Below are 16,210 nucleotides of genomic sequence, written 5' to 3'. Positions count from 1 at the left end.
AATTAGCTGGCAGAGTTTGTACAGCAAATTAACATGTTGCTTCAAAGAAAACAAGTGACACAATCTGTGGCTAATCATAAAATCTGAGCTTTCAAGCAAAAAAGAAAACTTCAGAAAATTTGCATTTGCTGCTGTTGGCTTGAAAGGTCCTATACACTTAAAGGCCTTTCTGATAAGATCAGTGGTGATACGAACAAATATCATTTTTTGATATTAATAAAAGTGTCAACATCCAGAAGATATTCAGTGAACCAATATTTGCAAAATGACCTATGAATGACACTAGAAAAACATGTATAAGTAGGGAGTCCATTCATGGAGTGAGCTGGAACCTGTGGACTTGAATGGAACAGAGTAGGGTAAGTTCAGTGATATAGTTTCAGACTCTACATCGCAACTAACCATTAAGAAACTCTCATGCATTGGTGTACTCTCAGAGAAATCTACCAGGATTTGAAGAGGCTATTAAAATATTCTTCCTGGCAGGGCGCGGTGGCTCACGGCTGTAATCCCAGCACTTTGGGAGGCTAAGACAGACGAATCACGAGGTCAGGAGATCAAGACCATCCTGGCTAGCACAGTGAAACCCTGTCTCTACTAAAAATACAAAAAATTAGCCTGATGTGGTGGCACCCACCTGTAGTCCCAGCTCCTCGGGAGGCTGAGGCAGGAGAATCACTTGAATCCAGGAAGCAGAGGTTGCAGTGAGCCGAGATCACAAGAGACAGAGCGAGATTTTTTTGAGACGGAGCAAGACTCCATCTCAAAAAAAAAAAAAAAAAAAAAAATTATTCTTCCTTTTTCCAACTACGTATCTGTAAAAAGTTGAATTTTCTTCAGTAACTTCAACCAGACAACCTATGACAACAGACTGAATGCAGAAGATGAAGCTCCCACTGCTTCTACAGAGAGATCTAAGAGGTGTGAGTGACCCACTCTTCTTAAGAAATATGTTGGCCAGGTGCGGTGGCTCATGCCTGTAATCCCAGCACTTTGGGAGTCCAAGGCGGGCAGATCACCTGAGGTCAGGAGTTTGAGACCAGACTGGCCAACATGGTGGAATCCCGTCTCTACTAAAAAAAATACAAAAAAAATTAGCCAGGTGTGGTGGCGGGCACCTGCAATCCCAGCTACTTGGGAGGCTGAGGCAGGAGAATCACTTGAACCCGGGAGGCAGAGGTTTCAGTGAGCCAAGATCACACCATTGCATTCCAACCTGGGCAACAATGTTTTATTCAGTTATTTTTACATGTGTAGTTTATGTTACATTATCTAATATAAAAGTGTATTGTTTGTTACATTCTCTAATATATGTGAAATATGCAATTTATGTAATCTAATGAGAGCTTACATTTTTAAAATGACAATAAGCATTTAAAAAATTTCTCAGTTTGAATTTCAATAAAGCAAGCACTGATATAAGTCTGCATAAAAAAGCACACTTCGGGGTCCTAAATTTTTAAGTATTAAGGGGCCTGAGTCCAAAACTGTTGAGAATTACTGCCCTGAGACACTGAGTTTATCTTAAGCTGGTACTGCATAGATCACTGGATGGCAGTGTAATAATGTGGCTATAAATGTGTGAAGATTTTTGGGTCCTGACTGGAATAACCCAACCATAAAGAGACTGGCTGGCATTAGTCGATAAGAAATTACTGTCAGTCTTCATGGATGTGACAATGGAACTGTGGCTACGTAAGATAATGGATGACTATTTTTAGAGACACTTATTGGAATATTCTAAGACAAAAAGTCACATTGTCTGGAACCCATATTAAAATACTGCATCAAAAAGAGGGTGGAAGAGAAAGTGGAAGAAAAAGAAGGCATAATGAAGTCAGAGTGGCAAAATGCTGATTAACTGTGGATCTGGGTAAGGAGTACATAGAGATTCGCTGTAGTCTCCACCCAGAATCCAGAATTCTACATTACAACATCTCACAGACCATTTTCAATGAAGTCCTGTATTTTGTGTTTGAGATCACTTTTTCTTTGATGTTCTGTAGCTGTCACTATCCTATATCCAGAGAAGGCTTTTTCAACATTTTACCTGGGAAATCTGATAAGCTTCCTTGCTGAACACTAGTATTTTTCAGTAATTCTGAGAATTTCTCAGCTATCATCTCCACCCTTATTCTGCTTCTCTTTGGGGACTCTGATTACTGGTGGCTAGACATCTTCACTGCATCCTTCAGGTCTCAACCTCTCTTCCGTGGCCCATCTCTTTGTTTCTTTGAGTTACATTCTATAGCATTCCTGTACTTCCTTCTTGCAACTCACCAGTTCTCTTTTCAGCAGTTTATTCTGTTTTATCTATCCATTAAGCTTTTCCAGAAAATTATGTTTTTGTTTCTAGTTTTAATTTTTTCAAATCTGAATGATCCTTGCTGTCCCTTTCAGTGCCCGGAGTTTCCACTTCAACCTTACTGAGGGTGTTGTCACTTACAGTCCCGGCATTATGTGCAGACCCCATCCTGGGCTAGGTTGTATCTTGTCTCTGGGATCAGAAGAAATCCCCGCAGCAAATGCTGACTTTCAAGCCCATGTACTTCTCAGGATTCCAGCTTTCAACTGGTTTTTCACCACTACAACTTATTCCCTTTCATGCCATCTCAGTTATACACTTTAAAACATTTCATCTTTGTTCTGAGAGAGAGTTTTGCTCTTGTTGCCCAGGCTGAAGTGCAGTGGCACAACCTCGGCTCACTGCAATCTCCACCTCCCAGGTTCAAGCGATTCTCCTGCCTTAGCCTCCCGAGTAGCTGGGATTATAGGCGCATGCCACCATGCCTGGCTAAGTTTTTGGTGGAGACGGGATTTCATCATGTTGGCCAGGCTTGTCTCTAGCTCCTGACCTCAGGTAATCCAACCACCTCGGCCTCCCAAAATACTGGGATTACAGCCGTAAGCTACTACGCCCGGCTTATTTTTTAATTATCTAGTAAATTCAGTTGTTTCCCTTGAAGGAAGGAATAGTTAAGGCTATCTAGTCTGCTGGACCCCTAAAAATCAATGTGGATATTTCTATGTGTAAAGGAAGTGAAAAAAGACACTGATCAAACAGCTTCAGAGTATATGCATTTTTTTCAAGCCACAAGAAATTCTTTTTTTTTTCTTTTGTTTTGTTTTGTTGTGTGTGTGAGACAGTCTCGCTCTGTCACCCCGACTGGAGTACAGTGGCACGATCCTGGCTCAATGCAACCTCTGCCTCCCTGGTTCAAGCGATTCTCCTGCCTCAGCCTCCCAAGTAGCTGGGACTACAGGTGCCTGCCACTATGCCCGGCTAATTTTTGTATTTTTAGTAGAGATGGGGTTTCATCATATTGGCCAGGCTGGTCTCGAACTCCTGACCTCAGGTGATCCGCCCGCTTCGGACTCCCAAAGTGCTGGGATTACAGGTGTGAGCCACTGCACCAGGCCTCAAGCCACAATAAATTATTTCTATGTAAACTGCTAGGAATTTGCTGTAATAATCAAATTAATTTTTGTCAGCTTCATAAAACAGTGTCCTACAGTAACTATGTGAGGAGGCACAGACCTCCCTAGCACTTTCTGGAGAGCAGCAGCAGCTCTCTTCACTACCAGAGTCTCTCTGGGCACCAGGTTTAGGTGGACTGGACAGCATCCTTCTTAACCTGAGCCAATGTTCTTGTAAAAGACAGAGGACGGGCTCTGGATTTGAACCTCTGAAGGGCGGGCAGACTCTCAGGTAGAGATGGTGAGGCAGTGCTGCGAGAGACGCCAGAGGAAGGAAGAGGTACCAGAAGGAAGCCTGGTGGCACTACCCAGTGGACTCAGACCTTGAAACAGGATAACTGCCCCCCACCCCACCCCCACCCCTCACCCTACTCTTTCACCTCGCTACCTCTTCTCAGAACAGATACCACCCCATGGCTTGGTGCAGTGAAGCTTGAGGAAGGCTGTGAACCCCCTGAAATGACTTACAATTATATGTATGTAATTTTTTCTTTTCTTTTTGAGATAGGATCTCACTCTCTTGCCCAGGCTGGAGTGCACTGGCTCACCACAGCCTCAACCCTGAGCTCAAATGATCCTCTTGCCTCACAGCCTCTTGAGTAGCACGCGTCATCACGCCTGGTTAATTTAATTTTAAATTTTTTTGGTATAGATGGGGTCTCCCCATGTTGCCCAGGCTGGTCTCAAGTTCTTGGGCTCAAGCGATCCTCCCACTTTTGGCTTCCCAAAATCCCAAAATTACAGGTATGAGCCACTATGCCCGGGCTATATGTAAATTTTTCCAAGAGGGTCCATCAACTTGAGAATCAGATAAAGACCAATGCCGGTGCTTACTATATTTGTTTTAAAATGTAGTTTTACCACTAAGAAAGCACCCAAAACTAGATGCTCAGCCCTCTCACCATGTGATGCCCTGTACCACCTCTGGATTCTTCAGAGTCCAAGTCCCCACCTGCAACAAGGCTCTACCTATCTACATGGGTAGATGTGGCCCCTCAAACTTGGACTTCTCAGCCTTCCTAACCATAATAAATAAATTCCTTTCTTTATTTAAAGAAAGAAAGCACCTAAAACTAGCACCCAAATACACGTAAGTATTATTTAATAATAAAGTTTAAATGATGATGAAAAACTCCACAGACGAATAGTAACAGTCAAGGAAGCTTTGAGGGCTTATCTCTGGGACGCATGGTCTCCTTCCAAACCACGGGGGCACTGAGGCTGTTGAGAATTGACCACAGTGTACCCGTAACCATATTTCTATACCATGCTCCTTCCACCCAATATGGTGATTCCTCTTTTGAGGGGGCCAGACCCATCTGTGTCTCTCTCTTGTTATGACTGCCAGATCCCCATTGGCAAGGATGGGGACAGGGCCTGTCTTGAGACTGCAAGTAGATCCTTAACTCAGTGCTGGCTTATTGGGTGAATGCATGCATGCATGCATGCATGCATGAATGAATGCCACTGGGCTGTAAACAAGTTGTTCTCTACAGCCTTCACGCTCTTCATGGGCATTTCACCTAATAACAGCTCTGTCTACAGCAACAAAAGAATGAACAACCTAAGTAGGACACTGGAGATTTCTCTGTCTCCTTATAAAGGCACACACACAGGTGCTCCCCTCAAACTGCCCCATGCCTCATTCCCTGGGCCTCAAGGTCCTCCAAACGGTACTTCCATGAGGTGACACCTGGTTATCAATCCACCCAATGCTCTTATCCAGTGGCAAAGTCCAGAGGAAAGACAAACAGGAGAGGAAATAGGTCCTCTCCCACAGAGGAGAGGGGCCTATGACAGTGTGTGGGGGTGGGACAGCGAGGTCAGCATATAAGCATGAGAAGCTTCCTCCTGCCACATGCTTCTCTTCTCTTCAGTTCATCCAAACAGAAAGAAAAACACACGTTTTCTCTCTTACCAGAGTGCCAAGGAAGGTGCTGATGGAGCGTGCAGCCTGGCAGAGGGCGCCGTACTCCTCAAGCAGGAGGGAGATGAACTGGTGCGCTTGTGGCGGACCCTGCAGGCCAGATGGTGCCTTCACTTTGGCCGCAGCCGACAGCTGCCGGAGCAGGCGGACCTTCATCTCTAGCACGTACTCTCGAGCTTGCTGTTCCAGACGCTGGTACAGCTGGTAGGGGTCCCTCTCGCAGAGCCTGCACAGAGAAGAGGGTCACCAGGGCCTGCCCACCAGGGCCCGTGGGTGCTGTGATGTCAGTGGGCATCTTTTCTGAAGCCCTTCAACAGGTGACCACCTCTGGATGGTCACACAGTCATCTTCCTCATAACCACCTGTGAGAGGCATGATCACCCCACCTAATGGATGGAGAATCCGGGGCACAGAGTGTCACCAGGGAACTAACAGGAAAAGTGACATTTATTGAGTTTCTCCTGCACAGCACAGTTCATGCACATGCACTAATTCAGTTTGCTGCGTGTAGGTTCAGTGCCTGCTTTACAGATGGGACATTTTGGCCCACACAGGTTGGGTGAGTTGCATGAACTCACACAGCTGGAAGAGCACGCTACCACCTCTCAGCAGCTGGCCCCAGACGAACACGCTCAGACACGAGGCTGGGGACAACTCCGTTAAAGGCTTATATGTTAACAAGTAAAAAGCACTGATCCCAGTAGAGATGCCACCTGGCTGCAGATCTGGGGCAGCCTGCTCTTTCCTTCTTTCTACAGGCTCAGTGTACAATCCAAATGGGTTTGTAATAGGCTTATCAAAAGAGGAAACTTTAGACACAATTTATCCTTTTTTAAAAATTATCCCACCAAAAAAACAATAAAGGTGTGTAAAATAAAATTTGTAGGCTGAAGGCTGGGCGCAGAGGCTCACACCTATAATCCCAGTACTTTGGGAGGCCGAGGCGGGCAGATCACGAGGTCAGGAGATCAAGACCATCCTGGCCAACACGGTGAAATCCTGTCTCTACTGAAAACAAACAAACAAACAAAAAAACCAAAAAATTAGCCGGGCGTGGTGGCGGGCACCTGTAGTCCCAGTTACTCAGGAGGCTGAGGCAGGAGAATGGTGTGAACCCAGGAGGCGGAGCTTGCAGTGAGCCGAGACAGCGCCACTGTACTCCAGCCTGGGCAACAGAATGAGACTCTGTCTCAAAAAAAAGGAAATTTGTAGGCTGAAGGGTAGGAAAAAAATAATACATGTCCCATGACTAAGCCACAAATGCAATGAACATTTTCATGAATTTCCCTCCAAACTTTGGGATAATCCATTTTTTTATTGACACAAATATGTGTATGATAATCCACATCTTAAAACTTATTCTACAGTACTGGCATTGCTATGGTTCAATTTAATTGTATTTTAATCCAGGAGCCTCTAGATGGAAACCTAAAACCGTTGATGTAATAACAAAAATTCATCCACAACCCATCACCAGGAGAAACCAGTTTGAGTTCATCACTCTAATAAAAATGAGTTGTAAAATGTATTAAACTACAGCTCCTGGATTTTACATAGTAAATCCTTTCACCTTCTACATACCATATTATGTCAAAAGAAAAGAAAGTTGTCACCTGTTCTATTTTTAAATTGCCATACTACCTAGCTAGGTTGTAAAAGACAAGTGCCAAGTAAAATCTTGCAATGGAACATGTGAAGCCTTATGGAAAATGTGGATTAAAAAATAGTGTTGATGGATGGGATTCCTATTATGGTTAGTACATTTCAGATAGACATTAATTTTTTTGAGTATGACAATTGTAATTTCAACTACTAGTATAAAAAACTGTCCTCTGAAATAGAATGTATTTCATCTGCTAGAAGAAAGCCACAGAAGAGTCAAATTTTGACAGAGACAACCAAACTCAGAAGCAGACTGGACACCCACGTCACTGTTCTCTAAGCATGTCGGACTTACGTCCCTTTTATTTATTTATTTATTTTTTTGGGGGGTCTATTTCTGTATTTTATAAATTTAAGGAAATAACCATGTGATAATTTCGCAAACAGATTTTTTTAAGTTATATAAAAAGGAGGCAGCGAGGCTGGGCGTGGTGGCTCACACCTGTAATCCCAGCACTTTGTGAGGCAAGATCGAGACCATCCTGGCTAACGCGGTGAAACCCCATCTCTACTAAAAATACAAAAAATTAGCTGGCGTGGTGGCGGGTGCCTGTAGTCCCAGCTACTCGGGAGGCTGAGGCAGGAGAATGGCGTGAATCCAGGAGGCAGAGTTTGCAGTGAGCCAAGATTGCGCCACTGCACTCCAGCCTGGGTGACAGAGTGAGACCCCGTCTTAAAAAAAAAAAAAAAAAAAAAAAAAAGGAGACAGCGATATGCTGAAGATGCTATGGAAGCTCATTCGCTAACTCTCACATACATTCAACAGATACTGGCACATCAACCACACACTGGCTGCTACTCTAAGGTACTGAAGTTGCAACGTTAATGATCTGTGAAGTCATAGGTTTGATGTGAAGGTTATACATTTTTTCCTAATACTCACTAGGAAACCTAACTTCCTTTGTTGTTTTTTTGTTTTTGTTTTTGGAGACAGGGTTTTACTCTGTTGCCCAGGCTGGAGTGCAGTGGAGCAATCCTAGCTCACTGCAGCACTGAACTCCTGAGCTTGAGAGCTGCTCCTGCCTCAGCCTCCCAGGCAACTGAGACCACAAGTGTGCTTCATTACACCTGGCTAATTTTTTAATTTTGTGTAGAGACAAGTCACTATGTTGCCCAGGCTAGTCTTGAACTGTTGGGCCCAAGAAATCCTCCCAAAGTGCTGGGATTACAGATGTGAGCCACCATGCTTGGCTGGAAATCTAACTTCTAATAAAAGCACATACCACAGAGAAGGACCTCTTGCAATACCAGTGGCTCGAAGGTCAAACCCTGAACATACTTGGCTGAATTCAATGAGTTAACCTAATCTACGGCTAATCACTATCCTTGCCTCCAGGATAAAATCTACCGCACAGCAAACATCAGTTTATAAAACTCCCGGCTGGGCACAGTGGCTCACGCCTGTAATCCCAACACTTTGGGAGACCGAGGCGGGTGGATCACAAGGTCAGGAGTTCAAGGCCAGCCTGGCCAAGATGGTGAAATCCCATCTCTACTAAAAATACAAAAATTAGCTGGGCACAGTGGCAGGCGCCTGTAATCCCAGCTACTCAGGAGGCTGAGGCAGGAGAATCGCTTGAACTCAGGCGGCAGAGGTTGTAGTGAGCTGAGATTACAACCACTGCACACCAGCCTGGGCGACAGAGTGAGACTCTGAGGGGAGGGAGGAAAAAAAAAATCTCTCCCAAATGTGATGCATTCAAAATGTGAGAAAGAAACCCAAATGAGAATCAACCCACGAAATAGCCATCTCAAATCTGTTGCTTTCATTTGAAACATTTCAAAAAACATAAAAGGCCGGGCGCAGTGGCTCACACCTGTAATCCCAGCACTTTGGGAGGCCGAGACGAGAGGATCATGAGGTCAGGAGATCGAGACCATCCTGGCTAACACGGTGAAACCCCGTCTCTACTAAAAATACAAAAAATTAGTCAGGTGCAGTGGCGGGCGCCTGTAGTCCCAGCTACTCGGGAGGCTGAGGCAGGAGAATGGCGTGAACCCAGGAGGCGGAGCTTGCAGTGAGTCAAGATTGCGCCACTGCACTCCAGCCTGGGCGACAGAGCAAGACTCCGTCTCGAAAAATAAAAATAAAAAAATAAAAAAAGGCCGGGCGCGGTGGCTCAAGCCTGTAATCCCAGCACTTTGGGAGGCCGAGACAGGCGGATCACGAGGTCAGGAGATCAAGACCATCCTGGCTAACAGGGTGAAACCCCGTCTCTACTAAAAAATACAAAGAGCTAGCCGGGCAAGGTGGCGGGCGCCTGTAGTCTCAGCTACTCGGGAGGCTGAGGCAGGAGAATGGCGTGAACTCAGGAGGCAGAGCTTGCAGTGAGCTGAGATCCCGCCACTGCACTCCAGCCTGGGCGACAGAGCGAGACTCCGCCTCAAAAAAATAAAATAAAATAAAATAAAATAAAATAATAAAATAAAAATACGTTACGTCACTGGGCACAGTGGCTCACGCCTGTAATTCCAGCACTTTGGGAGGTCAAAGCAGGTGGATTACATTTGAGACCAACCTGACCAACATGGTGAAACCCCGTCTCTATTAAAACACAAAAATGAGCTGGGCACAGTGGTGGGCACCTGTAATCCCAGTTACTTGGGAAGCTGAGACATAAGAATAGCTTGAACCTAGGAGGCGGGGGTTGCAGTGAGCTGAGATCACACAATTGCACTCCAGCCTGGGTGACAGAGCAAGAGTCCGTCTCAAAAAAAAAAAAAAAAAAGTTACATCAAACTATAAGGAAGAATAAAAATTATGGCCACCTCAAATTCTGTGTGGTTACTGAGCATAAGGTATCTGCTGAAGAACAGCTGCGGCATCAAGACAAACAGCCACACAGCCAGGCACGCCTCGGCTGTCTCGGCCTCATGAGCCACAGGCACATACACAAGCTACCCAACCTCACAGAGCCCCATTTTCTCACTTTGTAAATGGGCTAACTCCGCCTTTCTCCTTGGGTTGATAAAGGCAAGAGTGCTTGTAAAAGTACTCTGCATCATCCGGGGCACAGGGGGACTCAGAAAGGCAGGTATTATCATCAGTCTTCACACAAACAAGTGACAGAAACATTTCTTGTGTAATTACACAGGCAATAGCGTTTCATCGGAATCAGAAAAATTCAAGATGTCTGGCCTAGGGGGCTCGCTTTTGCCAGTCCATCTGCTGCAGACTCGACAGGCACCAAAGGCTGAGCAAGCCCAGCTGAGCACTGTAAGGAAAGCCCATCCTGAAAGGAGCGGCTCCAAGCGCAGCGGGCAGGGCAGGGGTTTGCACACGGCCAAAACAGGAAGGGGTGGTATGTACCGATCCACGAGCTCCTTTACTCCCTCCTTGTCAGGCACCAGAGACTGGTCCTGGTCATCTGCCAGCGGGGTCCCTGCCTGGCGGTAGATGCAGCGCACTGTGTAGCGCACTTCTGACCAGTAGTTCTGCAGCTGCTGAGGTTCCCGGTCCGCCTCTGCTGAAATTTCTCTGTGAGACAACACAGGAAGGTTAGAAACTCACCACAATCTGCTGCCCTTCCTCACCTAGCACATTGTCCTCAGAGGACCTCCCAGACTCTTGTACCTTGCCCAGCTCCCAGGAGCCGGCAATCAGGGTGATGGCATCCCCAGCACAGCTCCCAGGGTGCACTCTGCGTAAGAGCTTAGCCACTGCATAGATGACAGGAGCATCTGTGGCTACTGTCCATAATAAGGGTACCCACATCCCCACTGCTGATCTGGCCTTCACCTCCAAGGTACCTAATGGGCAGCCTTGCCCCCACCCTTTGACCCCCACTTGGCTACATGCATTCCTTCCTGAGCCAGAGCACAGAGCATTTTTAGATCTGCTCCCGGGCTTGGCATGGTGGCTCATGCCTGTAATCCCAGCACTTTGGGAGGTGAAGACGGACTAATTGCTTGAGTCCAGGAGTTTGAGACCAGCCTGGGCAACATGGCAAAGCCCCATCTCTACAAAGTATACAAAAATTAGCTCCACATGGTGGTGCGCACCTGTAGTCCCAGATACCGGGACTGAAGTGGGAGAAGTCACTTGAGCCTGGAAGGCGGAGGTTGTGGTGAGCCGAGATCACGCCACTGCCCTCCAGCCTGGAGGACAGAGCCAGACCCCGCCTCAAAAAAAAAAGACGAGCTCCTGGGCTCTCCCCTCAGCCACTCAGCGGCAGCCAGTCAGGCTCTCCCCTCTCACTCCTCTCATTCACTGAGGCTGCTCTTAGATTCTGATTATTTAAGGACTCCTCCTCTTGTTGTGAGGATGCTTCCTAGTGCCAGTTCCTCAAGAGCGGGAGTTTTTGTCTTACTCATCTGGTTCTTTCCCACAATAGCGAAGCAACTGCCTTACTCTTGTTGCTGTCTGTCACATTAGCCCAGTTTCTCGGTCCAGCTCCAATATGCAGGTCTGCATGTCACTGTGGACAGGTGTGAGCAACGTGGCACACACGTCACATACCTGCGCTCACTGCAGGCCTCGCACGAGCATGCGGTGTCCGAAGGCAGCGTCTGTGCACCCAGAGCGAGCCTCCCACCACTGCCGGCCTCCGGCTGCGAGCCACCAAGCGAGGAGTGAAGAAGAAAATCTTGGCTCTGCTTTAAAAAGAGAACAGAATAGACCAGTTATGTTAAAATGTTCAAGGCATCAATTTTTTATTAACTGCTCAGGAAAATGCCTTTTAAAAACTGTAAAACGTAGACATTGAAAAGAAACTATCTTGGCTGGATGCAGTGGCTCACATTTGTACTCTCAGCACTTTGGGAGTCTGAGGTGGGTGGATCACTGGGCAACATGATGAAACACCACTGCTACAAGAAATACAAAAAACAGGCTGGGCGTGTCGGAGCCTGCCTGTAGTCCCAGCTACCCAGGAGGCTGAGGTGTGAGGATCACTTGAGCCTGGGAAGTTGAGGCTATAGTGAGCCGTGATCATGCCCCACTGCACTTCTGCCTGGGTGACAGAGACATTGTCACACAGACACATGCACACAAAAAGGAAACAATTCGGCTGGGCATGGTGGTTCACACCTGTAATCCCACCACTTTGGGAAGCCGAGATGGGAGGACCACTTGAAGAGCCCAGACGTTTGAGACCAGCCTGGGTAACATAGCAAGACCTCGTCTCTATTTAAAAATTTTTTAAAGTATAAAAATTAATTGATATTAAATTTAAAAAGGAACAGTTTTACTCCCAGTGTCCTAATCATCACACATGATGATCACCTCAGTGGGCACCTCTGGAAAGTGACATATGCCCACGGTCACCTGAGACAGCACTTGGTAGAAACCTAGTGACCTCTCTGAGCCTAGCATCAAGCAGCCGGGGCAGAGGCCTCTCCGTCCTGGGGAATCCCACAGCCTGCACTGCCTGCTCTGACTGAGGAACAAGGAGGCTTCAGAGAACACTTGGCCAGGCACGATGGCTCACGCCTGTAATCCCAGCACTTTGGGAGGCCGAGGCAGGCAGATCACCTGAGGTCAGGAGTTCAAGACCAGCCTGACCCACGTGGAGAAACCCATCTCTTCTAAAAATACAAAAATTAGCCAGGCATGGTGGTGCACGCCTGTAATCTCAACTGCTCGGGAGGCTGAGGCAGGAGAATCGCTTGAACCTGGGAGGCAGAGGTTGCAGTGAGCCAAGATCGCGCCACTGCAGTCCAGCCTGAGAACCAGAGAGAGACTTTGTCTCAAAAAAAAAAAAAAAAAAAAAAGAGAGAGAGAGAGAGAACACTGGGCAAAGACGTTCCTATGTCCCATGCCCAACAGTAAGCACCAAAAGGATTTCACCAACAACAACTAGAGAAACACAACATAACCTCAGGTTCCTCCTCCCGCTCAGTCACCCACCCATCCGGCATCAGGGCTCCTTCTAGAACAGGTCCTGAGAAGGACTCTGCTCCTTGGGAAAAGGGGCTCAGGTCTCAGAGCTGAGGGTGCCCACAGGGTGATGCAGGGTGCTAGAAAGGCCTCCCCAGGCTCACGATAGGGGCTGCCAGCTCCATAATCATTGCGTTCCCCTGATCCCCACAGCCTGAGGAAGAGAATCACAGTCACAAGAGAGACTTCCAGAAAGGAATTCACCTAAGTCACGAGTATTGCACTATTCCCACTCTGGTTCCCACAAGGAAAAGTGTGCTCTCCTTACTAACCCCTCCCCCAATCAAGCATGAAGCCACTGAGACAAGCCCTGAGAGAGAGAGGTGGTGGCCTATGGCAAGGAGCCTGGGGCTCACCCTGGGCTGGACTTGGCCAGGTCTGTTCAGAGGCCTGCACCACCCCAGTCTGCTGCTGAGCCAAACACAAGGAAACTCCCAAGGGCCTGTGGTGGGTGCTGTGGAGTTGGGACACAAAGACACTGGGGCAGGCCTCGCAGAAAAGACCCTGCAACAGAAAAGACCCTGCAGCAGAAAAGACCCTGCAGCAGAAAAGCCTGAGCATTGCTAAGTGGGCAGAGGATTAAGACAGCAGGGGACCTAGCTCAGCTGCCACCAGCACACAGAAGGGCAAGAGCTTGTGTCATCCTGAAAGAATCCCACCCCAAACAGGTCCTGCTGGGAAGCTGACCCCAGAATTACACCACGAGGGAGGGGGGCAGAGTGCGGGATGGCAGTGGTAGGGGGAGGGGGGCAGGCTGGTTGTGCCACACAGAGTCTCAACCAGACAGTCCAGCATGAAGTCCCTACCGAGGTCTCAAAAGTGCCCAAAGGTCTGAGGTTTTGCTCTGTTCTGAATGTTTGTGCTCCCGCCCGCCCCGTTCATAAGTTGAAATTTTAACCCCTAAGGGAATGTATCAGGAAGTGGGGCCTTTAGGAAGCTATTAGGTCATGAGGACGGCGTCTTCGTGAATGGGATTAATGTCCTTTTATAAAGGAGGCCCCAGAGAGCTGCCACATCCTTCCACCGCATGAGGACAGCGAGAGGGCACCAGCTATGAACCAAAGCTCAGCCCTCCCCAGGCACCAATCGCCAGCACCTTAATCTTAGACCTTCCAACCTTCCAGACTGTAAGATATAAATGTCCGCTGTTTATAAGCAGCCCAGCCCGTGGTATTTTGTTGTAGCAGCCTGAGCACACTACAGCAGCCTCCCCCAAGAAAGAGCCAGCAACCGCTGGGCCACCCATTAGGACCACAGACCTAGTGCTAGTGGGCCAAAAAGAACCCGAGACAACCCAGAGAGAACAAAGACCCCCAAGTCTCCACTCCAGAGCCCCTTCTCCATCCTGGAGGAACAGGGCAGGGATAAGGAGGCAGGACATACACCACTGCCCTCCGCCCATGGGGACTCCTGCCACCACTTCACTTGAGGGGAAGAGGCTTTGGATTAATTAGATGAGACATACAGGTTTTTTTGTTTTTGTTTTTTTGGGTTTTTTTTTTTAGACAGGGTCTCGCTCTATCACCCAGGCTGGAGTGCAGTGGTGCAATCTCGGCTCACTGCAACCTCCACCTCCCACGCTCAAGCAATCGTCTCACCTCAGCCTCCTGAGCACCTGGGACCACAGGCGTGCACCACCACGCCTGGCTAACTTTTTGTATTTTTGGTAGACACAGGGTTTCACTATGGTGATCAGGTTGGTCTCAAACTCCTGAGCTCAAGTGATCCACCTGCCTTCGTTTCCAAAAGTGCTGTGATTACAGGCGTGAGCCAACACGCTCAGCCATATTTAGGTTTTTATGTAGACTGGACCTGAGTACCTGAAAATGAGGCTACTCCCATACCAAAAGTGGCTGGAAGGCCATGGGGTTCTGACTGATGAGGCATGGTAGGACAAGAAGAGGGCAGTGGTAGAGGAGGCTGTTTCCTAAGCGGGTCCGTTCCCTTCAACAAGCAAGGTTCACAGTCTCCTCCATCCCACAGCCATCTAACAGCAAAGTTGTCCACTCCACCTCAATCCTAAATACCTCCACAATCCACTCATTCTTCCTCCGCTGCTTCTAACCCAGTCTAAGCCATCATCACCTACCTCTTGCCTGCACAGCTGCACTGCCTCTCTCTAGTGGCACACCTATTTCCACTGGTACCTGCTAATCATGCATTCTCCAGGCAGCAGCAGAGTGACATCACAGAGCTCCCAACATAAAACCTCTGTTCTCCTTAGGAACAAACGCTGTATCACTCCTCTGTTAACACAGAGGAGCACTGTAACTGCTCCTCTGTTATCACTTAGGAGCAAACACTGTATTTCTTACCACAGCTTTCAAGGCTGCTCAGGTCAAAGTTCTGCTTTTAAGTCACTGCCCTTGCTCCCTTTGCCTCGGACCCTTAGCCCATGAGCCTCTGACTGGCTTCTGGTAGACTGTAGAGTGCTGTCCCATTAGGTAGGCCTCAGCAAAAAGATCACCTACTCAGGGAGGCTGGTTGAGCCAACTGATTTTTTTGCCTCTCAACTCCAAATCTTCCCTTCTTCACCACACTTACAACAAAGGAGCTGCACCCTATAAACATTTCTCCTCTGCCAGCAGGTAGGTACAATCTGTGGTGGTGTGGGTGGAAGGTGCTACAGGGACACTGAAGAAGGGGTCTCCCTCCAGGTTCCTGTGCTTTTCTCATCTTGCTCTTACCCCGAGGCAGCTCCTCGTCAGTGGTGTGCAGGGGACTGAGAGGCAAGCACTTTCCAGCACTCAGTCCCAGCGCCTGCAGGACCTCAGGGAGACTCTCTGCTACCCAGTGGGGCATAACAATACCCCCTCCATGTCAGGGCCTCTTCCAAGTTTGTTCCTTTCTCGAGTCCCCTCCCTAAGCTCCCATTAGTGGCTGCCCCCTAGATCTGCCCTGGCCATACTCTTTAGGGTTCACTTCACAGATCTGGGTGGCTGACCTCTTGCTACTTGTTAATTACTTGAGTTGCACTCTTCTTGCCCAGGCTGGAGTGCAATGCTGTGATCTCAGCTCACTGCAGCCTCCGCCTCCTGGGTTCAAACGATTCTCCTGTCTCAGCCCCAAGTAGCTGGGATTACGGAAGCCCACCACCACGCCTGGCTAATTTCTGTATTTTTAGTAGAGACAGGGGTTTCACCACGTTGGCCAGGCTGGTCTCCCAACTCCTGACCTCAGGTGATCCGCCTGCCTCAGCCTCCCAAGGTGCTGATTACAGGCGTGAGCCACCACACCCCACCACTTGTTAATTATCTTTATGTTAA

The 16,210-nt window shown here is 48.0% G+C and overlaps 1 protein-coding gene across 5 annotated transcripts in view; it reads right to left on the bottom strand.

Annotated features, from left to right (window-relative positions):
• FAM193A (family with sequence similarity 193 member A) overlaps nt 1–16,210 on the bottom strand; it is a 138,720-nt gene that overhangs the window by 98,278 nt on the left and 24,232 nt on the right. For 4 of the 5 annotated variants that reach the window (XM_025386201.1, XM_025386200.1, XM_025386203.1 and 1 more), the window contains exons 1-3: nt 11,377–11,489; nt 10,377–10,544; nt 5,396–5,630 (exon numbers count right to left, since the gene is read on the bottom strand). In XM_025386201.1, the coding sequence (XP_025241986.1) occupies nt 5,396–5,560 (165 nt within the window). In that variant the 5' untranslated portion in view covers nt 5,561–5,630; nt 10,377–10,544; nt 11,377–11,489. Of the gene's footprint in view, nt 1–5,395; nt 5,631–10,376; nt 10,545–11,376; nt 11,490–11,525; nt 11,660–16,210 lie in introns of those variants that run through there. The other variant, XM_025386199.1, reaches the window with a different exon arrangement.

This window comes from Theropithecus gelada, chromosome 5, assembly GCF_003255815.1.
Source record: "Theropithecus gelada isolate Dixy chromosome 5, Tgel_1.0, whole genome shotgun sequence".
Lineage (NCBI taxonomy): Eukaryota > Metazoa > Chordata > Mammalia > Primates > Cercopithecidae > Theropithecus > Theropithecus gelada.
The sequence above is the reverse complement of the archived record's forward strand: the minus strand, read 5'-3'. Positions and strand labels throughout refer to the sequence as shown.